This window comes from Suillus discolor, assembly GCF_016758755.1.
Source record: "Suillus discolor strain FC423 chromosome Unknown F5147scaffold_7, whole genome shotgun sequence".
NCBI classification, from domain to species: Eukaryota; Fungi; Basidiomycota; class Agaricomycetes; order Boletales; family Suillaceae; genus Suillus; species Suillus discolor.
This window is the reverse complement of record NW_024541254.1, coordinates 99,738-125,308: the sequence shown is the minus strand read 5'-3', so window position 1 is coordinate 125,308 and position 25,571 is coordinate 99,738. Positions and strand designations below refer to the sequence as shown.

The 25,571-nt window shown below is 47.2% G+C and overlaps 6 protein-coding genes across 6 annotated transcripts; 2 read left to right on the top strand and 4 right to left on the bottom strand.

Annotated features, from left to right (window-relative positions):
• Window positions 1-9,771: 9,771 nt before the first annotated feature.
• F5147DRAFT_568928 (uncharacterized protein) lies at window positions 9,772-10,357 on the bottom strand (the record flags this gene model as incomplete). Its single annotated transcript, XM_041430925.1, has 3 exons — window positions 9,772-9,993; window positions 10,050-10,262; window positions 10,310-10,357. Coding segments are annotated over 3 exons (483 nt in total), but the record flags the coding sequence as incomplete, so codon positions are not given.
• A 5,692-nt stretch (window positions 10,358-16,049) lies between these two features.
• F5147DRAFT_674449 (ORMDL family-domain-containing protein) lies at window positions 16,050-17,154 on the top strand. Its single transcript, XM_041435847.1, has 5 exons — window positions 16,050-16,258; window positions 16,311-16,423; window positions 16,487-16,641; window positions 16,694-16,793; window positions 16,886-17,154. Exons 1-5 carry the CDS (start codon window positions 16,084-16,086, stop codon window positions 17,015-17,017), a joined length of 675 nt encoding a protein of 224 aa, XP_041297127.1. The 5' UTR covers window positions 16,050-16,083; the 3' UTR covers window positions 17,018-17,154.
• F5147DRAFT_674445 (NAD(P)-binding protein) lies at window positions 17,155-19,155 on the bottom strand. Its single transcript, XM_041435846.1, has 9 exons — window positions 18,718-19,155; window positions 18,641-18,670; window positions 18,564-18,581; window positions 18,441-18,505; window positions 18,167-18,385; window positions 18,028-18,112; window positions 17,737-17,970; window positions 17,602-17,660; window positions 17,155-17,362 (listed from the first exon to the last, which is right to left on the bottom strand). The coding sequence occupies exons 1-9, from the start codon at window positions 19,042-19,044 to the stop codon at window positions 17,293-17,295; spliced, it is 1,107 nt and encodes a 368-aa protein (XP_041297126.1). The 5' UTR covers window positions 19,045-19,155; the 3' UTR covers window positions 17,155-17,292.
• Window positions 19,156-19,322: 167 nt separating this feature from the next.
• F5147DRAFT_674441 (uncharacterized protein) lies at window positions 19,323-20,482 on the bottom strand. Its single transcript, XM_041435845.1, has 5 exons — window positions 20,266-20,482; window positions 20,085-20,209; window positions 19,747-20,028; window positions 19,625-19,695; window positions 19,323-19,573 (listed from the first exon to the last, which is right to left on the bottom strand). The coding sequence occupies exons 1-5, from the start codon at window positions 20,388-20,390 to the stop codon at window positions 19,463-19,465; spliced, it is 714 nt and encodes a 237-aa protein (XP_041297125.1). The 5' UTR covers window positions 20,391-20,482; the 3' UTR covers window positions 19,323-19,462.
• Window positions 20,483-20,545: 63 nt separating this feature from the next.
• F5147DRAFT_674439 (P-loop containing nucleoside triphosphate hydrolase protein) lies at window positions 20,546-23,561 on the bottom strand. The gene is made up of 11 exons (XM_041435844.1): window positions 23,449-23,561; window positions 23,323-23,411; window positions 23,127-23,273; window positions 22,621-23,076; window positions 22,414-22,571; window positions 22,186-22,358; window positions 21,998-22,132; window positions 21,483-21,950; window positions 21,156-21,438; window positions 21,027-21,106; window positions 20,546-20,974 (listed from the first exon to the last, which is right to left on the bottom strand). The coding sequence occupies exons 1-11, from the start codon at window positions 23,515-23,517 to the stop codon at window positions 20,624-20,626; spliced, it is 2,409 nt and encodes an 802-aa protein (XP_041297124.1). The 5' UTR covers window positions 23,518-23,561; the 3' UTR covers window positions 20,546-20,623.
• Window positions 23,562-23,926: 365 nt separating this feature from the next.
• F5147DRAFT_674438 (vacuolar membrane protein-domain-containing protein) lies at window positions 23,927-25,525 on the top strand. Its single transcript, XM_041435843.1, has 5 exons — window positions 23,927-24,092; window positions 24,163-24,251; window positions 24,310-24,452; window positions 24,504-24,771; window positions 24,822-25,525. The coding sequence occupies exons 1-5, from the start codon at window positions 24,012-24,014 to the stop codon at window positions 25,429-25,431; spliced, it is 1,191 nt and encodes a 396-aa protein (XP_041297123.1). The 5' UTR covers window positions 23,927-24,011; the 3' UTR covers window positions 25,432-25,525.
• Window positions 25,526-25,571: the final 46 nt, after the last annotated feature.

The following is a 25,571-nucleotide window of genomic DNA, read 5'->3' as shown; positions in this document are numbered from 1 at the left end:
CCACACACCGCTCGCTTTCCCAATGTTCGCTATCGCCATTCCTGCTAACCCGCTAAACCCGAACCCGAAACCTGAAATCATCGGACCTGACACTTTGGCATTGGACATCGTAGATATACCTTCGGACTTTGTTTCCCGCGCTCGGACTTTTGACCGATTTATCATTTCACAAACTACAGACCAATCCAATAGCTAACCCCTTGGGTCGAACGCACTTGTCTTCCAAGTAAAGCAGACTAGGCTGTGCACGACCACAACATTTTTATATTGCTGGCTACTTACTTCGTGTAGTGCTCAGCCATTGTTGTATCTCTACAACGTGAAAATCAACTTGCCTTTAGGTGATAAGTGCACCTCTGTGATGCTGAAAAACACCCTCTATCCACCAAAGATGGTGTTTACCCTCATTTCCACGAATAGGATAACTGCAGCCAGATTAGCTGTCCATTTTGAAGGGAAAATGTGCAAAATACTCTCACCTGGTCCCAAATAGCAGCTGATTGTGGAGATACCGCAAGTGGAGGGTCTCTACAGCATAGTCAACCACCAGAAGGAACACACAAACATTGCCAGACATAAGCTTACTGTTTGTGAATTGCATCACGTCCTCAGCCATATGTCTCAGGCCACCGTAAAGCAGATGGTGGAAAAAGGACTTGTTGAGGGTATAGAGCTGGATGCGACATCAATGCCGGAGTTTTGCAAAGCCTGTACCAAGGCCAAAGCTACCCGTCAATCTTTCCCCGAGGAGTCGAAAAATCGGGTACTTACCTATGCAGAGACTGTCCACATGGACTTGTGGGGTCCTGCACAGACCGCGAGCTTAGGAGGGTGTTCATATTATATCAGTTTCACTGATGACTTCTCATGTGAGACACAGGTCAAATTCCTGAAACTCAAGAGCGAGGCACTCACAGCTTTCAAGGAATATGAGGCTAACCTCACCTGTCAGCATCCTGATGCTCAAATCTCCAAGCTCCGCTCTGACTGAGGTGGCAAGTACCTTAGCACACAATTTGATCAGTATCTTCGGAGTCAAGGCATAGAACACCAGCTTTTTTTTATTTTTTATTCCAATTTCTGTCCATTGAGAGATATCTCTATGTAGGACAATACTTTCTATTCTACTGGACCCCTGGTGTCCTTGTATGCTGAAATCGCGAATGCCCTGATGTGGGATGTGCCCCATCAGTCCGCCGTTCCTGCTGGCCGTTTTAGACGCGCATTTCATAAGTGCATGGTAGAGTGATGTTCTAGCTATTGGGTATATGATATGTGCGGTGATGGTACTCGTTTCTCGTCCACTTTCGTGGATTAGTGCAGGGATCTAAGGGAGCGAGTTGTAGAAGATGGTTAGTGGGACGACAGGTTGAGGTTGTCTTGTCTTCTGCACTCTGTTTGTGGTCTGGAGCCCGTGTAGCCGAGAGATTAGGGATGATTATGTGAGAAGGGTAGAAGTTTGTACGATTATTTTGGGGAGTCTTAGTATATTTGGTTTTGATGTCTGCGGCTGTGGGTCGATTCTAAAACAGCGATTCAGTCTTTACGTTTTTTGATGGTTGGTACCTCACCGAATGTCGACTTCATACGACATGTCAAGTTCACGAATCTAACGAGATGAGGGATTGCGTTTTGATTGGAAAGGAGGTGCGGGATGGACGAGGCGTCTCATCCTAGCGCACAGTGCAGGATGTGACGGTCTCTTTGATATTGCGGGCATTCGATCAGGAAGTGGTGAGTTGTTTCTTTGATCATGGGGCAATGAGGGCAGTACGGGTGCTCAGACTTGTTGATGTGATGGAGGTGGTGGTTGAGCGGAATGTGTTGTGACCGAAGACCCATGAGCAGTCCTGTGAGTCATTTGGGGTAGGTGGCAGTTAGCTTAATGAATGAGCGATTGATGACGTCTGGGTCCAGTCTTTGGGTGCATGTGTATCTGGGGGATGCGGCCCATAGTCTCCTCCATCTGGAATGGTTTTCCTTCCGTTGGGCTTGCTTAAGCGCTGAGATACTGAGTGGGAGGGTGCTGTGTCGAAGGTAGTGAGGTAGGTGCTCTCTCTCACTGTTATTGGTCCTGCTGGTCGCTGCTAACTTCACTTCTCTATCTGCCATCTCATTTCCATGTATTCCCTCGTGTCCTGGTGACCACCTCAGCGTGACGTCGAAGTTGGGGTGCTGCTTAGCGAGGTTTCTCATTTCCCTATCAAAATAATCTGCAATATAGGAGCTGGACCGAGGTTGTGAGTTCTCACCGGCTTGTATTGCTGCTTGGTTGTCAATCAATATAGAGATTGGGAACATTAAATCTTCCTCTGTCGCTAGCAGTTTGGCTGCGAGAGTGAGCCCTACTTCCTCTGCCTCGAAGATGGTATGTTCCTCGTCTTTTCCCAGGTAGAACCAGAGTGTCCTTGGATGGGAGCCTGTTCAGAACAACACTGCCACTGCGCCTATACCTTCTTTGAATCCGGAGCCATCACAGTATATTTGGATGTTATCCATAAGGTGCGTGTGTTCGTTGATGGCTGTCTTCCAGTCTTCCAGTCTGTCACTCTTACTTTGTAAGGACGTGATACTGACAGTGCTCTGCACGCCGGATTCAGAGTTTCAATGTCTTCTGGTATGATGGAGTATAAACACATCAGTTTGTGGAGTGATGAACGGTGAGAGGATACTTGGATCTTTGCTGCCCTGCGGACTGGGCCGTAAAGGGGATGGGTTTTGGGGAGTGCTGATAGGTGGACTATTGCTCTGTGGCAGACATTCTGCAGGAGTAATGTTATTGGGAGTATGTTAGCATGTACTTCGAGGATGTCAGTAGCTGTGCTGCACATCGCTCCTGTAATTGCCAGTAGGGCAATGCATTGAACAGTAGTGAGGTGTTTTGCTACTCCCAATGAACCTCTCTGGGGGGTATCCGACGTGTCACAATATGCCGGGGTGAACCATAGATTGGCTGCGTATAACATTTTCGGTATTGCTACCGCGTGGTAGAGCTGACACATGAGTCTCATGGGGATCCCTTTGGTCATGGTTGAGAGTCGTTTGATCTGCAGGACGTGTGCGACACCCTTCGCTATCGCATGGTCCACTTGGGTGTGCCATCTGAGTTCCTGGTCCAGCATCACCCCAAGGAACTTATGGGTGGGTGAGGGACGGATGACATTGCCTTGTATCATCATGTTTGGGCGGTTCCTTCTCCTGTTCATTGAAAAGTCCATTAGCGTGAACTTACTTGTTTTGAATCGGGAATTGTGTTCCTGGGACCATTCAAATCCGCCGCCTTCTCGCTCTAGCATGTCCTGTAGTGTACTGTGTGCCATTTCAAAGTCCTTGGCTATGGCTATGAACACTGTATCATCTACAAAGGCAAGTGTTAGTTCCTTAAGTGATTCCCTTCCTGACCTTGGTTTGGCGACCTCCACTAAGTCTGAGTTGTAGATGATATAAAGGATCATCGATAGAGGGTCCCCTTGGCCAATGCCATTGTTGATGGGGATCCACTCAGATGTGTACCTGTCGAATCGCAGTTGGGTCTTCCTTCCCGTTAGTAATCTCTTTGTAAATTCTACTAGTTCCCTCGGTAGTTTACGTTTGCACATATTATGCAGTAGTCTGCTGGTGACGGTGTTGGGGAATGCTCCCTCGATGTCCAGAAATAGCACTGAGGTGACTTTCTTGTATCGCCAGGGGTTGTGGATCATTTCCTCCAGGAGGTGTAACAAGTCAGATGTGGATCTTCCCGGCCGTCCTCCAAAGTGTGTGCTTGGGAGGAGTTGGTGTCGTTTGAGGAGGTAGGTCATTCGTTCCGCAACTATGGCAGTTAGCAATTTACATAGCATGTTCAGGAGAGCAATGGGCCTGTATGCCTTCGGTGTCGAGTAGCTGGGTTTGCCGGGTTTTTGTAATACTACCGTTGTAAATCTTCGCCAGGGTTCATAATATGTACGGTGGGTGAAGACCCCGTTGAATAGGTGGGTGAGGTAGGGTAGTAGGTGGGTGCTGCAACGTTTGAACACTATGTTGCATATGCCGTCCGGGCCCGGTGCCTTGAAACCACTGAGGTTTGAGATTGCTTTGGAGAGCTGGTCCTCCGTGAATGGGACATGTCTTGCGATGGGATTTGGGTAAATGAAGTCAGTTGGGGTGCTATCAATGAGCGGGGGACTTGGGAATAGGGCCTGCACGATCATATGACTCTTCTCTTCATTAGTACTAGCCGTAGTTACTGTTCCATCCGGGTTCGTCTTGGTAAGCATTGGGATCCTCGTTTTCCCGCCATCCGTGGGGGGCATCATGATGTATTGGTTGGCGGTCCAAATGTTGTTCCCTTCGACATCTTCTAGCCATTCCTGCCAGTGCTGCTTTTTGTTTCTTGAATTAAGTTGGCGTACTCGTTCTTGGTCCATTTGAGTTCCTCATGTACCTCGTGTGAAGGAGTTCCTCTCATCTGGTAGGCTAGGCGATGCAGCTTTGCTACCTCCTTACGATGTAATGATAGATCCTTCGTCCACCAGCGCTTTGAGTGAGGGCACGGTTTGGATCGTGGGACGTGATTATCGATGGTTTCAGTGATACACCGGGTGATGAACTCTGCCATGAATTGAAACTCCTCATCAGATGCTAGCGGTAGAGGTGGATGAGAGGATAGGGAATTGCTTAGCATTTTATTGAATTTTTCCCAATCAACGTCTCTCCAATTTCTCTGAGGTTTGTCTTCTGTTGAGGGGATGTTCATGTCGAGGATGAGCTGAATTGGGAGGTGGTCCGTTTTAGGTCCTCTTGCTTCGGGGTCGGTGTTGCAGGATATGACCATGTTGAGCATCTGTTCCATCCTGAAAACATTGTCTGGCCTTGTCCAGTTTCCTGTACTTAATGATTGAAGGGTGGGGATACCTATTGGGAGAAGCTGTAGGAGTCCATAGTCAGCAATGAGGTCAATTAGTGGTTGGGACGTAGTGTAGTTGAATAAATGTCTATTGCGCATGTCTTCCCACGATGGGTGATGACAGTTAAAGTCTCCCATCCATAACATTTGATCTTCGCCCGATGGTCTGATTGTTTGAATATTCCGTTCGAGGAAGTGGCTCATGGCAGTGAGTGTATCTTGATTCTCGCAGGCGTTGTAAATGTTGAATATGGCTACTTTACTGTGGTTGCTTGATATCTGTAGGACGACTACGTCCGATGATGGGAAGGCTATTTGAGACCATGTGTTAGTGTTTATTTTAGAGTTAACGAGAGTTATCACACGGGTGCGTTTCTGTAGGTGAGTGTAGTGGTGCGTCAGATAGAGGACGTGCCACCTGTGGTTAGCTCGAGTATTATGGAGGAAATTTATATGAGGTTCTTGAATTATTATTATGTCCCAGTGGTTGGTGACTGGGCTGTTGAGAAGAGATTCTTGGGCGGATAGAGATGTGTTTAGGTTCTGCTGCCATATACATAGTCTGGCGGGATTGGGGGTTGGCTCATGGTGTTCTTCAGGCATCGAACCAGCTGGAGGTGTGCTTGCTGGATTCGTCGGATTCATCTGTGGGGGCGGGGGGAAGAGGTTAGAGTCAGGTTCGGGTTGCATGAGAGGGATGAAAGATTGTCCCCTAGGAGGACTGCTGTTGAAGGTTAGTTTAGTTTGGGTGAAGTGAGATGCCGGGAGGGAAGAAAATGCGGATTGGGAGCAGTTTTGATGTTGAGGTTGAGGTTGGGAGGATGTGCGTGTTGGAGGTTGTTGGGAGTTGTTGGTATTGCGTGGAGGGTGGGCTACTTGGGTCCATGGGGTCTCCGTCGGATAATATGGCATTCGGTTTTCAGGATAGCTGTTGTTGAGGATGTCGAGACAACAGAGGAATTCCGGGCACTTCCTGCTCCAACTTGTGTGATTCTTGACATTACAGTTGGTGCAAAATTCTGTTTTGTAGGCGCTACAGTCGGCTGTTCGGTGTTGATCCCCGCAAGTCCTGCATGTGTCCGAAGTTGCCATACAGTTGCAGGTGATGTGACCAAATTTCTGACATTTGGCGCACTTGATGGGCTCCTTCCTGTCCTTTCATGTCGAGAAGCATTCATTGCGGATGTATAGCCCCTCCTTGATGATCTTGTTGGCTGTCGGGGCATCTAGTGCTTGTAGGAGTGCGAAGGCCTTAGTTTGGGTTTGGGATCTTCTTGTTACCGGTTTGATCCATCTGGCGCTGATGAGGGATTTTTCTGGGAGGTTGTTTTCCTTCTCCGTTGCCCATATGAAGTCTTCGTCGGTGATCTGTGTGTGAATTGGTAAGTATTCGATTACTACTGGGAAGGCGCTGCTGCGGAACGATACAGTGGGTCCTAGTTTGTTCATCAGTGCCGTTCTGTTTACCGGTTTCCTGAGCCATGTGGCAAGTGAATCGCTCTCCATTTCTACCATCAGACCTCTGTTATGAAAGAGCGTGACTGCATGGACTCCTCCTTCGGGGGTGGTCTCATCTGAGATGAGTGTTATGGCTTCCTTGATTAGTTTGATGATGTCCGCGTGAGGGGTATCCGAGGGGAACATCTTTCCGCCAGGCAATGGGTCTAGGATAATTTGACGTGCTCATATCGCTGCTCTTGCTAGTGCTTGATCGATTGATGGGGGGAGGTGAGCTGCTGTTATTGTGCTGTATGTCAGCCATTGGTGCTGGTATGGGATCGTGTTTTCGTCTGCCGGGGATGCTGCTTGTGAGGCTTGACTTAGGCATTCAATAGATTTGTCCAGTGAGGGTGATAGAAGTTTCATAGACCCGTTGCATTCCTCGATGGAGTCGAGGAGGGTTCCTGCTGCCTCTTCGAAGTGTTCCACAGCGGTGTTCATGTTGCTGTCTCTTTCTTCCGTTTCTCTTTCCAACATAAGTCTCATCCGGTCTGCTTCCTTGAGGGTGTTGTCCAGGCTTTCTGATGTGGTGAGGATCTTTGCTACTTGGGGGGCAATTGCCGCGACGACGTGGTCTACTATTCTCGGGGTAAGGTTAGTGGTGATATGTTCGGATACTAATTCTGCGATTTCATTAGCTTCGTGTAATTTTAGAATGAACGCAACTGCTCTAATGGCTTCTATTGCTGGGAGCGGGATTGCTTTGAGTTGTGTGATATGGAACAGAACGGAAGTTATATGACATAGAGTGAACGGCTGGTCGATATGGCACAGTAGGTTTTTTGTGAGGTATTCTTTGGCTTGGTTAGTATTCATGACAGTATATGGCAATGCTTCTATGTCTTCCTGGGATAGTGTTGACTTCCTGGTTTGACGGGTGGTAGTGCCATTTGTCAGCGGTGGTGGCGAAGGGCCTCCTGCCGACGTTGTTCCTGGGTTTTTGTTGGGGTTTTTCTTTAGTAGTGACATATTTAGTGAGTTTTTTTATTTGTTAGGTGTTCTTTGTCGATGTTTGGGCCGCCATTGGGCGACTTTGACGCCATTGGGCGCGTTGATGGTTGAGTTTTTTTGGGGTCCTAGTTGGGGTGCCACTTGGCTAGTGTTGTGCGGGCTGGGCTTGGGCCTGTGGCCCAGGGCTGGGCCTGGGCTTGAGCAGGTATGGGCTTCCTAACATTTTGGCCCAGCCCTGACATCGGGCTTGGGCTTGGGCTGGGCTGGGCTTGGGCTGAAGCCCGGGCCTGAAATTGTAAAATAAGTGAACATGTCCTACAGTACAGATAGCATTGTGTGACAATGAAACATGGACTCGTAACATCATTCTAGACTCCCAGTCATACCATACTATCTTCACCAGAGTTCTCTGTACACCCATCAAGTAATTCATCCTCCTCATCTGCAGGATCTTCAGTCAATGACGAAGGTCCTGACTTGCGGAAGACCAGGTCATGACGAAGAAGGCATTTCATTACCTGTAGTGCCTCTACAACATCACCTTTGAGACGGTTGCGGCGCTTTGTAATTGTTAGCGCAGCTGAAGAAAATGCACGCTCGCTCGAGACCGATGAGGCCATGATTCCTAAGAAGTCGCGAGCAATAGCCGTCCAAACTGGCCCATACCTCGTTGCATTTAACTTTCAATAGATTCAGTATCTTCGTTGAGTGAATTCGTCAAAGAATACATACCCCCCACCACTGAACAATGGTTTGGTTTTCGGCAAGCTGGTCAAACATATTCACATAGTAGTTGAAGTCTTGTAGCCAAGGTTTCCGTGGGTCAATTGACGATGCTGATGCGCTGAAATGTCATCGTCGTCATCTTCCGTGTCATTGTCACTAAGTTCCCGCAGAAGCCGAGTAACTTTGCTGCCAGATCCACGACCTTTCCTTATGGGAGCATGGTGCTCAGCATCACCGTGAATGTGCACATAATACTTCTGAAACTGATCATATGGTGTCAAATAATTGTCACAATGATAATTTAAAAACTTACAATATGTTCTGCATTCTCGCGAGCCTCGTGTTGCAGACCCTCGTCCCAATACTTCTTGAAGTGGTTCATCTTCTCATTCGGATCAAGTACTGTTCATCAATTCAATCAGACGTTACTGGGTAGGACTAAAAACAATAAGTTATAACTCACACATCGCTATGATATAAGCATCGGAGCCACCAGTCTTCTCATAGTAAACCGTGATCTTGTCTATTGCAGCTTGAAGGGGTCGTTTGAAGTGGCCGTACTTCGGTCTTGCAAGTCTCGAATTCCATGCTTTATGTAGTGCTTCTAGTGCTGGAATGGCAAGGTGTAGACTCGGGTGTCGGTCAGATGAAAAGGCTTGTTGCGCGTGATCTGCGTGCTTTAAATAAGATGTGAATATCACACCGGAAAAGCAAGCCAGATGATGAGAAATGAGAATACATACAGCGAGGAGATCGAGAAACAGTTTGACGCGATCCCATTCATCATTCCGTAGCTCTAACTCGCCAATCTTCTTCCGCTTGTCCAAGTTCGGCTCCTTCAGGCCCATTTCATAGATAAAGGTATTGATATACTGTATGCCACACGTTATAGGATTAAATATGGCACTGCTAACATTACTTACCTGTCGTTGTGTTTCTGCGTGCTCTAGCATCGTAAATGTTGATGACCATCGAACAGGCATATCGAGTAGCAGCTGAAGGGGGCGTTCAACACCCTCTCGGATCTGGATGTCCTTAAAAAGTTGTTTCCGTTGTGCTGATGATCGTTCCTGTTCATTCAGTTTAGTTAGTAGTTATGAATCAATCAAATTATATATACCTTCACAGAGATTGCTCGAATGAGCCCAACTTCGTCTCGATCACGCCCCATAGTACTCGGCACATGCTCTTCGGGGCTTGCAGGGTTATAGTATTTTGATTTCGTATGAGTCTTGATGAGTGCCTGTGTTGCGATATTGATAACGTGGGCAAGACACCTGGGCAAAGCATCAAACTAATACACCCTAGATTAATTGATGAACTACATACCGGATGCGGCGTCCCTTCGCATCAAATTCCTTCCCCGTCTTCTTCATAATCTGTTCCAAGAATTCATCCATCATTGAGTCGTTATTTGTTGCATTATCGCAGGTAATGTGTCCAATCTAAACATGATATGAGAACATGAGGACTCTCAACAGAATTAAACCCTACCTTGTGTGAGATGTCGAGTCGATCAACAATCTTGAAAAGGACCTGACCGAGGTGTTGTCCGTTATGGGAGTTATTGAGGACTGTAAAGCCGAATAGTGCACTTTCAAGCTCCCATACGCTGGGTGATAGCTCTTCGATCCAGTGGCCAGAGACGGCAAAGTACCCATCAATATTGGAGGCTTGCCACGCATCGCACGTATTGCTAACCTCGCCTTTCACAGCGTTACTCTGGAAATAGTGATCACAATGTATATATATATTAAATAAAAGCATGAAGCTACATTCAGCCGTTCACGAAGGTGTTTCATCTGTTTTTGAAACATAGCAATGATCTCGGCCCGCGTTACTTTACGATCTGGAATTTTGACGCCATTTGTGGCCCTCGAGGCCACGTCAACCAATTTATGGAAGTTAGGATGGTCGAGTGCTTGTATTGGCTAATTGCTGTGGCTCAGACAACATGTTCGAAGTATGCATAAGTTAAATGACGGACCTGATCTGTGGCAATGAGCCACTCAGTTGCTGCCTCTCGGAACAGCTTATCGGAGTATGGCAAGATACGTTCAGCTTTCGGACGCTCATGTAGATGGTTGTCGAGACCAGTTTGACTTGCACTGGCCTTTAGCGTGTCATTTCTGCGCTTAGCAACGGCTTTCGGAAGCATTGAATCAAACGAATTTTCGCCCGCCCATTTGTTATATGTAAGCTAGAATGTACATTGAGCAATTTTACACACTCAAATATACTACGCACCTCGTGATCCTTTTCGAGGTGACGGTGACAGGTTGATAAGTCCTTCACAAATCGTTTATGCGGACCTTTTTGGCTAGTATGGGTGGTGGTGTATCAGTAGTGACACGATGCTACCATCAAAGTTGATTCAGACTTACGAGCATAGCTTACAGTCACGGTAAGTGCGAGGCTTTCCATCAATACCATTTTCAGAGTACTTGGCACTGAAAAATTTATCAACATCTTGACCTCTATTCTCATGCCTCGGCTTGTCATTGCCATTTGAAAGGCTCGCGACGTCGATATCAGCAAGGAAGCCACTGTCATCAACTGCATCTGCATATTTTTTGGTTGCATGAGTGAGTTACAGTAATGAGGTTTGAAATCGCACCTTTGTTTTTCTTCTTTGGTGCCTTTGTAGTGGTAGACAATGAAGGACCGCCAGAGCCAGTGTGTTCCAAGTCTGATTCAGACAAGATGGTAGTACTAGCTGCATTTCGAGACTTCTTCTCTGCACAAAGTGAGGTTGAGTGACATACATGGATAAGTATTTGTAAACCAACATACTCTTTGGCCTTTTCGGAGCCATCGAGCTGTCATTGTCATCTTCACCACTGGAAGAGTGGTAGCTCAAATCGGCCTCAGATACATCTCGAGATCTTTTGATGCCAGGTGGTAGAACGTGAGAAGTTTCTGCCGCTGCAGGAGGTAGTGGTAGACATTGCTGGTATTGCTCAGATGCACGCTTGGCATCCTCGGCTCGTTTGAGGGCAACAGCTTCAGAGTGTGCACTGATTTCGGGAGTAGCGGTGTTAGACGCATCGGTTAATTTCTTCGAGGGAGCAGGTGCGCGTTTAGAATGCAATGGTGGCTCTTGGTCAGTTTGATTTGTTGCCGGCATATTTCTGACTGCAATGGGTTTGTATGGTCCGAGTCAATGGAAGGTTTCTGCATTTGAAATACGTATATTAACTGTATAGATGCTGTCGCAATACTGTCAGCACGAACCGAGAAAGTAAGTTACAGGCCCGGGCCTGAGCCCTGGGTATGGGCCTGCAGATGTTGTGGGCCCAGCCCATGGCCCTCGTCAGCCCACTCATAGGGCTGGGCTGGGCTGGGCTTCTATAGGGCTGGGCCATGTGGGCCTGCGGGCCTGAGCCCTGGCCCTGCACATCACTACACTTGGCATGAGACCAAGGAGTGATGAACGCCAGCTTACCATGCATGATTCCATACAACAGAACAGCATGGCCGAACAATTGATCCATACCCTTGTCAAGCACGCACGGGCCATGCTGATCGTGAAGAACCTCCCAAAGTTCCTGTGAGCAGAAGCTATCAACTATGCCACTTGGCTCAAGAACCACATACCTTCTAGGGCAACTCCCGGAACTCCATATGAGCTAGTGCACAAGGGCAAGCCGAACCTTAGCCTGGCACATGAGTTCAGCAGCACAGTGTATGTTCAGGTCCTGGATGGGGGAAAACTTGAGGCCAAGGTGGAAGAAGCAATTTTTGTGAGTGTAGATGTTGAGAGCAAAGGCTACAGAGTGTATTGGCCATTGAAGTGTCGGATTTCCATGGAACATAATGTGACCTTTGCGCCCATGGAGGTTGTGGTAGGAGAGGATGTCCCAAATGAGGGGGAGTCTAAACCACTTACCATTGGCACACAGAATCCAGGTGTTCAGGCCACCTCCCCACCCCAAGCTCCTACAACTTCCACTAAACTGACTCATCAACCTGTAACTCTGCCAGCGCCAAGGGCGACTCGAGTAAGACCACCCCTGGGCTACTACAGTGCCCTTAATGAGGGGGAGAGTGTCTCCCTTGCTGTTGAGGCCAGCTTCGAACCTGAAGAGTCAGACTTCGTTGATGAAGAGGTACTCACTTACCAGCAATTTGCCATGGCCACAGTTGAGCTGAAAGTCATGCTTCAGCAAGCATTGAACAGTCCGGATGCCATTGAATGGCAAAAGGCCATCGACTACAAGATTAGTCAGCTGGAAAAATTGGGCATGTGGGAAGTGGTAGATGCACCTGCAGGTGTGAACCTGATACCGTGTCATTACATCTTGGCAATGAAATGTGGACCCAACGGTGAGAAGCTGAAGCTGCATGCTTGCTTAGTAGCAAACAGTCAACAACAGAAATATGGGATAGACTACTTTGACATGTTCGCCCCCACCTCCAACATGTCAACAATTCAAACAGTCCTTACTATGGCAGCCAAACGTGACTGGGAAATTCACCAGGTCGACATCAAGAGTGCTTATTTTTATGCAGAACTCAAGGAGGAAATTTTCATGTGGGCGCCACTGGGATACTTGAGGGAAGGAGATGAAAGGAAGGTGTTGAGGCTGAAGAGGAGTTTACTGGTGTGACGCTCGGACCCACGCTGGGCAGCAAATAGGCCATTTTGATACTTGTATCAAGGAGCATAGAACACTATGAGTTTCCTGTCCTCACACATTCATTATCCTGCAAATAATCTTGTCCGAAACCAAATCTGCTTTTCCTGCGCTTCGCACATCCGCTTATCCACACTTTCCCGTGCTTCGGATACCTCAGAAACGCATTAGGAAGGTCCCTCATCTATCCATAGTCCATCCAAACCCCATTGGTATGTGAATTTCCTTACCTCAAGGCTTGTAAAATGTGTTGCAGCCTTATTACATGTCCTTCCATATTTCCTATATTTCCTATCCCTTCCCTCTCTGAGTGAGAGTTTAGACAGTATAAGTTGACTACTTCTTAGTATTACTTACTATACTTCCCTCATACTGTATACCTTTCTCTATAGGTTTACCTTCGGAGTAGTCCCTTGTAGTGTGCGCTTTTTAGCCCCTATTAGGTTCCTTATACCTCTCTATACCTAGACTTTCCTTACCTCACAATATACCTTTGCCCTCACTCTCCCCGAACCTCGTTCCTTGACTTCCCTATACCTTGTCTGCACTTTCCCGTGCTTTCCGCACCTTCAGCCGCATGTTCCCGCACCTCGAATAGCCTCAGATACATTCCTATACCTCATACATTACCTGTCCACTATTTTCCCGCGCTTAATGTGCCCTTGGGTCGCACATATCCATCATCATTCTAGTAGCAATTCCCTTTAGGGTCAAACACATCTGTTTAGACATAGCAGCTAGGCATTAGCTTGACCCAACCTTTTCTTGCCACACAGCAAGATCATTGTTTCCACACCAGGTCTGAAGCAGGCTGGATACGAGTGGGCGGAGGAATTAGCAGGAGTATTTGGGAAGTTGGGTTTCAGATGCTCACAGGTGGATCAGGCAGTGTACTTCAAGTGAACCGCAGACAAACACACCATTGTCACCATCTCGGTCGACAATATGGCTGTAACTTTGAAGCATCTCCATCACATTACTCTATTCAAGGAGCAGCTCAGTCAATACTTCGAAATCTCGGACCTTGGAGAACTCAACTGGCTGTTGGGTCTTAAGGTTGAGCATGATTGTTCCGCCCAAACTATCACTCTGTCACAAAAGGCTTACATTGACACGATTCTAGAGCATTTCCAACTCATGGATGCCAAGAGCACTCAGACACCAATGGAAGTAGGTGCCATTTTATCTGACACACACTCCCCAGTGACCCACACACAGCATGAGGCCATGAAGGATATCCCATACCAGCAGGGTATCAGCTCCTTGATGTATGCAGCCACTTCTATGTGTCCCAACATTGCATTCTCCATTGCAACACTATCCCAATTTATGTGTAACCCCGGTACTGCCCATTGGGAAGCTACCAAACATGTCCTTTGCTACCTGAAGGGTACTGCTGACTACGGTATAACCCTAGGCAGCACGGATGCTGGCCTGGAGGCCTATGTTGACTCGGATTGGGTGTCACAGGCACATTGTCACTCGATGTCAGGGTATGTTGTCTTGCTAAATGGAGGTCCAGTAGCGTGGAGCGCATGAAAGCAGCCCATCATAGTGCTATCTACAGCTGAGGCTGAATATGTTGCACTAACTACAATTGGACAGGAGATTCACTACCTACACTTCCTCATTGAGGAGCTCTACGGTACCTCTACTATCCCCACTCCCATCTATTGTGACAACCAGGCTGCTATAGCCCTGGCCTCAGACCAAAAGTTCCACTCTTGCACAAAGCATATCAACCTCTGCTTCCATTACATCCGTGCACACGTCAGGAATGGAAACTTCAAGCTCTCGTACTGCCCAATGGATGATAACATCGTGGATGCCTTTACCAAGCCCTTACCCCGTCCACGGCTCCAGAAGTTATGTGGCCTAATGAGCCTGGATAGTGCTCAAGGGGGAGTGTTGGATTCAGAATCAAAGGCCAAATAGGAGACGTCAAAGTGAAACATTACGAGCACTACCTGAAGGCACAATGGATGACAAAGTGACATCAGCCAAGGTACACAATATGCAACCATTTATTTTTTATATGCTACTTCATTACCTATCACTATGCTAACTAGCTTAAAGCTACGAGTCGTACAAATGAGCATCTCAGTCCATTTTCCCGAGACTGAGATGTGAGTCAAAGTCCCCCCATTCTCATTATCACATCAGAGCTAACTATCCATAGAATATATTCGTTCTAGGTACTTACTAGTCCTATGAAGAGTCCGTTTTCCTGAGACTGAGATAATATATTCGTTCTAGCTGATCCCGTTCGTCCCCGATCGTTTCAACTCGCTTGACTTGCCTGCAGGGCCAGATAGCCCAGTACGCATGAAACCTCGTCTCCAACGCTGTTCACCCAATCTGTGATCTGGGAGAGTACTTCTGTGCGCGTCCCTTGCAGGCATGGTTTCTTGGTATCAATCCTGCATTCGCTGCATAAGTTATACCACTGAGGTCCAGTAGTTCACCTGAAGAGAAATGTATAGTTGTTGCATTAGAAACGAGTACAATGCTTACATGGTAGGTGAGTGTGTAGAACGTGCAACAGCTTGAAGACTCACGGAAGCTCTTGGTCTCCGAAATATCTCTGATGAAGTGAGCGCATCCAAGCCTCGAATATAATATTACACAAGGCCAGGCTGTGAAAAGCTGAGCCAACTAGGGAGCACTCGACTTTCTTGCATCCGCCGCAGCAAAGTCGGAGATCACATCTTGACAATACGAGGAGAACTGAAAAAGGCAATGGGGCTGTATCGAACGACGTCAATATGTAGAGGCGCGATTGCTTTCTTCTCAGGCACTAGTCACGCTGAGTAGAAACTTGGGCTGGAGCGAAGAAATTCCACAAAGCTTACAGAGGGAATCCAGATACATGAGAGAGAACGTCCTTCATATTAACTTTCCTGGGCCCAGTTATTTATCAATTGCCATTCTCCCAGAAGGACGTGTCAGAACGGGGGAAGTGGTGTGACGTAGAGGGAGGTAAGGGACTTGATTTCATTAATTGAACATATGCTAGTGGCAGGTATATCATGCTGTTCCTCTGGAGTCTCCGAATTCATGAGGCCATTTCTGTATCGGGCCCACAAGCTTGAATTTTTAGTGCTAAAAGTCCAGAATACTTAAGCGCCAGATTGCAATGCTTACCTCCTAATAATCCATTATTTATACAGTAAAGCTTTTGAACGGTCCTTTGTGTGCACAAGGATTGTAGAAGTACTTGTAGAGCTACGCAGAACTGTCGAATTGGCCGCCGACGACCCAGAGGTACTACGGTTTGTATGTTACTATTTGGTCAGCGCTCATGAATTTAATATTCGGTCAAGACTGCGGCCATCCTCCTTCGTTCCCAACCAACGCATCAGCGTTTCGCCATCGTCGCAATCAATGTCGCGCCCTTCACCAAAGTTACTACATCTTACGGTATCTGTTCCGGCTGATATCAAAGGTCGTCGGCGAAGCGGGAGCATCGTCAAGGTCGAAGAAGTCGGTGGGCGTACAGAGGAACTTTTGGACCGTAGCGCGTACCTCAATATCAATGCTAACTGGGTGAATGCAAAGGGTGCATAACACTACTCAAGTAATGTGATTATTCCACTAAACCACCTGCTCAGGTGCATGGCTCATACACGTCGTTTTGGTCTTCATGGGAAAGATCATTATCGATACTATACCTGGTATGACGCAACAAATCAGCTGGACACTCGTTAACCTTATATACCTCAATGTACGCTCCGTTCATCCTTCGGTCTGTTCTGCGTTATATTTGACATGCCATGCATCTCCGCAGCTCTCGTATCTCATGTTCCACTGGGTTACCGGCATTCCCTTCGACAACGAGCTTCACGGCGGCGCATATGACGATCTCACACTCTGGGAGCAAATTGATGACGGCGCGCAATATACACCATCTAAAAAGTGGTTATTCACTGCACCTATATTACTGTACGTCTTGTGCTTGTGACGCACCGTATTTCACTCACGGCATGCATACCAGTTTCTTGGCTTCGACACACTACACGAATTACAATCCTTGGCTATTCGCTATCAATCTCACCGCTCTCATCGTACTTGCCATCATCCCAAAACTCCCTCAGGTACGTCGTCCACGTCACAACCACCTGACTTCCCACTCAATTCCCCTTGCGTCCAAATTAATGAATATCCAAACATGACCACTTTACTTCAGCTTCACAGACAACGCGTTCGTTTCCTTACAGGCGACGCCTCAGGCGTCTCAACGCCTGTCACGCCCTCCTTCCCGAGGATGGACCAGAATCCACTACATGCCACAAACCCAGCAGATGCTCACTTCGGGTAGTATCGTGCATCCCTTCGCATTGTTCAGCACTAGTGTTATCTCTTTACGTAAGGAGGTTTTCTTTAGCCATCAGGGGAGGAACGCAATCTGCACAACATATACATAAATTCCCATGCTGCAGTGATAATCTCAACTAATGGTGTATATATCCGGGCAATGGCAATTGTAATGCATTGTGCTAGATTCTACGTGACTCCTGCTTCTGAGTTAGATCTTACCCTCTAATTATTTCCTTTCCACCTGCGGCACCGACATGATTCCACGAGGAATCTCACTTATTGAGCGGGTATGATGTCTTCGCTCCCACTCGGGGCCGACACATCGTTGTAGTGTGAAAGACGCAGCCTAAACATAATAAGCACAGAGCTCGCAGCAAAGTAAAACATACACATGAGTCGTTACGATGTGAAAATGAACACAGAAAACCCCTTGCGAGCGAGAGGATTAAACAAATGAAGAACAGGAAGACATGGCCACAGAGTGAAAGTGTGTGACAATGCACCAGCGGTGGCTGAACGTTGACACCAGTGCGAGAAACCATGGTGTGACGAAGGAAATAAAACGCAATACAAGATCGGACGCACAAATTCCGAAGGAGCATCAAAATAGTCACTTTGCCGACTGCTGGGATGTATATAGATGCCTGCATCCAACATGTTAGTGGCCGTCCGGACATAGACGGCTGATAGGGAACAATCTGAGAATCCGCTGAAACGCACCTTATCTCTTACATCTTTTTCAAAATTCTTGTCTGCTGCGACGTTGACACATATACATCCTTCTTTTAACCATTCTGTCTTGACCTTGTATGATGCACTGGGCACAGCACTGATAACGACGTCTGAGATCGCAAGACATTCTTCCAGTGAGAGCGTGCACAGGTGCGAAGTATGGTGTGGGAGGTATTGCCGAGCAGAGGTCGGGTTTGAGAAACGAGGCCGCTTTGTATATTCCTTCGAAGCAAATAAGCGTAAGTAGAAGAAAAGAAAGGTAGGTAGGTGGTGAGCTACCTGGATAGAATCAATATCGGCGGAAAACACTCTCGCGCCATCATTCGCAAGGAGTGCGGCGAGAGGGCGTCCTACAACTTCTGACCTGTGCGATATTCTAGGCGACATTCCTTAGAAACTGACTGCACCGGAGCCTTACCGATTGATTACGGTCACAGTCTTTCCGTAAGCGCGATCGCCATATGTAAGGATGTTGTTATACACTCCAATATACTCAAGGCATTTGACAACGCCAAGGGGAGTGCAAGGGATGATGGATTTGACTGTTCCTGGTGGAGGAATATCGTCTATTATTGGCTGGGTGACTTTTGAAGACGGAATAGTAGATGCAAGCGAGGCAGGCGTGATGAAACGGATGCTGATTATTTTGAGTTAATAATAGCCTGATAATGTCAGGGGAGATATGAACGTACTTGTGGTACAGATTATAGTGAAATTTCGAATGAAGACCTTCCACATCCTTCAGTGGAGAGACAATCTAGGACAGCACACTTAGATATTCGCGCAGGTACATCATGATGATATAAACACAGTACCTGCTGCAGATAATGGTCCTACAAAATCTTTTCATCAATTTAAAGTGATTTGCTAATTCGTGCTCCCCGGTGCGCACCTGCTGGCCTCCAAATATTGGATAATACACCTTTGTAATAATCAACAAGTGTTCCACGAGGCCTCCGTTGAACTCACCATAATACCATCAACGTTATCATCCTCATTAGCCTCAATTATTACCTCCTCCACACCGTCCCCATCTGACCTCGCTTCCTCTCCTTCATTCTGCTTCACTGCACTCCCCACCTCCTTGAGAATAAACCTTACTCCAAGCCCCTCACATTGCTTCCTCGTGAAGTCAGCATAGAACCTACTCGGAGACGCGTTGGTTGCCAAGATTCCGATAAGCGTCGGTGTACGATGCCGCAAGGCTGCAAGTCCATCCTTAACTTCAGCGCGGAAAGCCTCCGCGATAGGGTCGACTTTGAGGAGAACACCTTTTCCAGCAGCATCTGGGGCCATTCTACCGATGTGGAGGGTAGATGTAGTCGATTTTGTTCCGCCGTTAAAACGAGCTGTCTAGTAAAATTTACCTGCTTTGCGACGACTTTGCGATCACCTTGTCGATCATTGATAACCACGTGGTCGAAATAATTATTTTGGAAAGCCACAACCCTTATGTAAACAGACCTCAAGCCCAAGGTCATCGCTGGCTCAATATCATTGAAGGACCGTGTCAATGGGCCCGATTCTTAAAATTCCCATCCACAGAATAGTGTCAGTGGTAGGGTGCAACCGAATGGACTCAAGACTGATAATATTCTGGTAAAAAAAATACAATATATACCTGTGGAAGAATTCAAAGTTCGTGAGCATGTCCACATCTACTCCATCCAGAAAACACGCAGAGCATATGCATATGTCGTCCTATGTCGTCCCATCATTCACCGTGAACGCCGTTGACTGCAACATCCTCGACACCGTCCGCAAGTGCTGAGGCCGAGTCCTCAGTTGCTTCTTCTTCTTCTTCATCCGCCATCTTCGCCGCCCGCTGTGTAGTTTCTGCTGAGTATAATCCAAATACTTGACAACAACTACTCACCTTCATCGCCTCTGCTTCATTGGAATAGTGCCGTCCTCTAGCTCGTACGAAAGCTGCATGCTTAGCAGCAGCTGTACCAGCAAATAAATCTCTCGCATTGAGAAATGATGAATGCGACGCACATTCCTCATCCATCTCCTCATCCGTCTCGACTTCTTCACCTGGGCTGCCTTGCACAGCTCTTATCTCCGCTTTAGCCTCATTCGGGAGATTGAAGCTCGTGCTCCTGCTAGATCCAGTGCTAGCTGACCTTCCAGATGAAGCGCGCCCCGCGCTGCTAAGAGAGGTTCTGCGAGAAGACCGCCTTGATGTATCTGCGCCTGTCGGTGATACCGATCGTGGAGAGGACGACAAATATTCCATTGGAGAGGGCACGCGCCCGCCTAGGTCAAGCGATGGGATATCTGTTATATACAGTTTTAGATCACATGTAATGAATGATTGATAAAAGGGACCATACCGCCCTCCACTTGGTCTGTTTCAGCGTTATACCGTACGTATGGCGTCTTGGGTTCCGTAATCTTCATAAGACTGTCTTTCTGGATCTCAGTCAACGCGAGATTCTCTTCGTCCCATTGCAAGCTACTACACACTCAAGGAGATTAACAAGGACACTGATTAGTATCTGCGCGGAGGCTTACTGCGATTGTGACCCTGGTTGTTGTGGAACTGCGTTCTTGAGGATCCCCTTTGGTTTGGGATTAGAGGCTGATCGTGGCAAGCGGGCTGGTTGAGCTGGGTCTTTGATAATCTCAACGGAAGACATGATAGTGATTCTTTGTCGTTGCTGTCAGTACTAGTAGTTAAGATGCGGCTGTAGGTGATCGTGGATGTGCCGGAGCCAGCTGGAAGTCATGTTGAACTTCCCCATCTTTGAGGAGCATACCATATCAGGCATGTAATACCTTTCCTGGCCAAGCGTTTAAAAGTGATGCGTATGATGTCCAGATTGTATGTACTCTACAAATGATATCGATCCAACAGGTATGCGACTAGAATCTACGAATTCAGGTTGATGATCGCGCTCACGAGTCTCTCTCCAGCCCTCTCGGGTTCCTGCCTCGCCATCTCGATGATGCTCAAAAGCTTCTTGATGCCAACTTGCAAATGCAAGGCCGCATCCTCCTCCGCGTTGAGGTCAATAGCAAACCCTGCATCTGCAAGCATGCGCATTGTTTGTCGGAGTTCGTCTTCTGAGGAGAAGAGCTGCACTTCGCGTAGGACTCGTTCGAGTGACGAAAGGTTAGAAATCGGAGGTACGCGCAACTCAGAATCGAACACATCAGACAGGCCAAGCTCTGTGAGAAGGGGACGCAGTGAGGTTGTTGCTATCACGAGTAGACGTTTGTCCTGAGGACATGGGATTAGACACACTCCACATATATCTGACAGAAATGCGAACTTTAGGTGGTTTGCGAGCAATAAGGACAAGAAGCGTCTGCAAAACAGGATTCGAGAACCTGCTACCGAGCGACGTCCACTCTGCCGGTTAAAGTCAGTGTAATGGATACAGCCTTATGAGCGATCCCACCTAGCAGTCGTTCAAGGTTGTCAACGACGATAACGCTCAGTGGACTCTTATAGCTGTCGGTAAATGTTCTGGTGATGAACTGTATTTTCTGGGCTTCCGAGAATCCAACCATGCGATCAGGTGAAATGAGCTTGATGAACGGGAATTGGGAAGCCCAAGCAATGGATGCAGCCAGCACAGTTTTTCCTGACGAAGGGGGTCCGTGGAGCAGGATGCTAACACGCGGTGTCCGTGTCGACCTGGCAACCTGGTTGACAAATAGCTTGCCTTTATCGAGGATTTCCTGGAAAACATCAGTACAACATATACTGAAGACGCGTAGCATACCTCAACAATTGGGTCATGATGAATGATCCCATTCACAATAACATCCGTCAGCTCCTCTTCCGACACACCATACGCTGGCTTGATTTCCTCAAGTGCCTTGAGGAAATCACCATGATTGACTCTAAGCTTGTCGACGTCCTCCGAAATGCCTGCCATGGTGCCAACCTTGACATGGCGATTGAAGGCAAAACTGGTTGCACTCTTCACGAAGCCCTCAATCTCTGCACCCGAATAGTTCTTCATCATGGCAGCGAGTTCAGCCAGGTCAACATCAGCGTCCATCACATTATTGGTGCGCATTTTAGCAGTGTGAATGCGCAGGATCTGGAACCGTCCATGCTCATCCGGTAGGGAAATTTCCATATGTACTTCAAGACGTCCAGGACGCAGCAAGGCCTCGTCAATCATGTCGATACGATTTGTCATACCGATGACGAGTATGTTGTTCAGTTGATCGATACCATCCATCTGAGAGAAGTGAGAGATTGAGCTAGCAAGGAAATACTGTACATTACCTTTGACAAAAGCTGGTTGACCACGCTATCACCGACGCCTGTTCCACTGTTCGTGGAACCACGTTGTTTGAAGATAGCATCTAGTTCGTCGAAGATGATGATATGAAGGCCACTCTCGTCTCCCTTTTCCTTGTACTGTTCATTGTTTCAACACAAATGGGTAAGTGGGAACAGAAGCCGTAACTAACCTCTTTCTCAGCATCCGCGAAAAGCTTCCGGACATTCTCCTCTGATGCACCAACGTACTTGTTTAGAATCTCAGGACCATTGACAATTTTGGGCTCCCGAGCATTCAGCATTTTTCCAATCTGACGAGCTATGAGGGTTTTACCAGTTCCTGGTGGACCGTGGAGAAGAATACCTTTCATGTACGACATTAGACGTTTTTCAATTCGTTTTTTTAAATGAAAACTTACCCTTTACATGCTGTATTCCAAGCTTCTCGACGAGTGCTGGAGGGAATACGCGTGACGCAAATGCACGACGGAAGATAGCACCGAATTCCTCGTCAAGACCACCGATACCCATCTCTTCAAATTTGAAATTGGGCGCGATGATAGCATTCGACGCAGCCCTAGACATGAATAATAAGTGGAGCCTAATCCTGAGATTATAAGACTCACTTTTTCGCACTTGATTTAATCTTAATCATACTATCGCTTGCCTTCATGATAGTGACGTCAGTCCTGTCCATCACAACACCCATCTCCATATGTGGTTGTTTTCCGAAGCGGGAGTTGTCTTGCTGATTCGGGAGCTCTACCACGCTTATAGATGCAACAGTCATTTTGAGCTTCTCTCCTTTGAAGTCGAAAATGAGTATCTCGCCCGGGGCAAAGACAACATTATTGAAGATCTTGACGAAGTTGCGCGAGATCTCATCTGCAGAGTAAGGCTCTTGGTTTTCATTGCGATTTCGTATAAAGCCGACTTGAATATCGATGGATTCAAGAAATGGGGGTGCTTGAGGGATCATGTCAATGGTGACGTCGTCGCCTGACAGAGATACACCTATCCATTGGCGCTGCGTGAGTCCGATGGCGACTGTGCCCGGTCTGATTGTTCCAGAAGTGTCATGGCTACATCATGTTTAACATGACTTGAATCAGGTAGAAGATGCCGTACCAACCATGTTGTAAAGGGATATTCCCTCTGCACAGAATCACGATCTATCTTGCGTACCAAAACCTGCGCACCATTTGAAAAGTCCGAGGGGCAAACAACCAAGCAGTTCCTGAGAGCAAGACCCTCGTTTGGCGTAGTAACTACTGCGTAGCTATAAGTGTAGTCAGCATGAGTAGACGTGTAGGGTCATGCAGACATACCTCATTCCAGGACCAGAACGTGACGGAGGGGGCTTGCGATCGTATGATCTTTTCTCGAAGAGAGACTGAGAAGGGTCGTTGTATTGTGTCTGTGGAGGAAGGTTACGTGCCATGGGACCTTGGAACAGATTCACGAGGAACACTTGAGTATGACGGGGAAGGCGATGGTTGGGAAGATCTGGAGAAAAAGGACATTGTATGGTAGTTGTAGTGAATCCAAATATTAACGCAGTCGTGGCCGCAGCTGCAAATGGTAGAAGGTTGTTTGTATTTATTAAATTCTAAAGCTCTTGCCAAATAGTCATCAATAATAAACCCACTCCCTTGGTCGCAGCAAACAAACGCATTTGAAATGCTCAACCTGTCGACGCCGCAGCACTTCGAATTATACGGGCTAGAGTATTAATTCTACCTAAAAACAATGTTTGTAAATGAGTGCATGAAGATGCCCACATTCATTCTAACTACCTAATAAATCATATGCTCAAGCGGAGTCCCAGTTGTTTCATACATGTGAAGCTTATTATTACAAATTGAGGTTTTGTAACCGAAATCTTGTTCTCACCAAAGTGAAGTTACCAAAATAGGGCATACCAGCTGAGAAGGAGAGGAGATGACTCTGCCATCACTAGCACGTCCAAGAAGTTCGCACACTTGCGAGCAGCCACAGTCTTCCTTTTCAACCAGCCATGTTCTCTGTTGCACGTATTATCGACCATGATTTTCCTATGGATCGACGTTCATGTCAATTGTTTGGTCCGACTGCTTTGGTAGGTCAAAAACTCTTTCGTAGAACACTGTACAGGAGAGGTTCACAATTAATGTCACATCATCCATCAGGTTGTCCAGGCGCTCATGGGTGTGCTCGTAATACTTTCGCTTGTGTATAAGAGGCATCGTGAACCACAGAAACGACCTTGGAGAATATGGTTCGTCCTCATGGCTTACAGCGATGTAGGAAACCACTGAAGCCTTCTATAATCACAGGCTCTTTGATGTATCCAAGCAAATTGTTGGACAGATGTTTGTACACGGCGTCAACGTTCTGATTTCCAACCTTGGTTCACATCATAATGCCGGCAATGCCTGCACTTACTACTTTCTCAATGTTCTCATCGATACCACTCTCGGTGAATATCAATGGATCTCACTCTTACCTTCAATGCTCACCTTTTTCATAGGTGTTACTATAATATACGTCGTGCACCATGGTCTCACATACCTCTTCGCAAAGAGATTCCACCTCAAAGGTTACGAGTCGGGACAATATGGTTCCCCACCGTTAATGTCGTATTGGGCGCGTCAGGCCGCAGTCTACGTTGTTGCGTTGACGACGATGAAAATGCTTGTTGTAGGGTTGTTTACAGTGTGGCCAGGGATTTCGCAAGTGGGGGACTGGTTGCTCAGTTGGACTGCTATCGGTAACGGCGATGCCTTTCAAATTATATTGTGTGTTATCCTTTCTTCATGGTGATAATGGTCTTATCGTGCCTTCATAGTGTCATGGGTCTCTTCCCTATCATCATGAACATCCTTCAATTCTGGCTCATTGATTCCATTGTTAAAGCTTCTTCAAACTCAGTCGAATTTCTCACCAATTCACCCCGTATGTCTGATGTGCATGATCGAGAACCGCTCTTTCGTGCGCCAGAAGACGAAGAGGACGATGCTCATTGCGATATAGAGAATCCTCGACTCCCTTACATAAGGATGTCAACTGGAGATGACGCAGAGACGATAGTTGCATCTGAAGAGTCCAAGGGAAAATACAGCGGAACCGCCTCTCCATTATCGATACCACACTCCACGTCTTCTCTGGTGCCGCACGATTATCCTCCAAGCGTTGGAAGTTTGTCGTCTCAGAGCTCCCGTTCTCGGCACAAGTACAAGCGTTCACCGCCATCTCCACTTGAGTTCCAAACGTCTCATATACCGGCAATCAACTCCCCCGATCCACCTCGATCGCATCTAACAGATGTGGACCATAGCACATTGGAAAGAGAGGATTGTGATGAACAAGTAGCGGATGAGGAGCGGGCTGGCACACGGATAGAACAGACCAAGGGTATTGTCGATATGATTTGGCGCCGTACGCTTAGGAGCTTGTGAAGCATCGGTTTCCTTGTCATCATCCCACATTCATTCATTCATCATGTATGATTTCCATTCCGCTGCACCACCCATTTGTATCATATGTTCGCGGATTAATATTACATAATATTAGAGCGTTCGCTCAACTTTTTGAGATA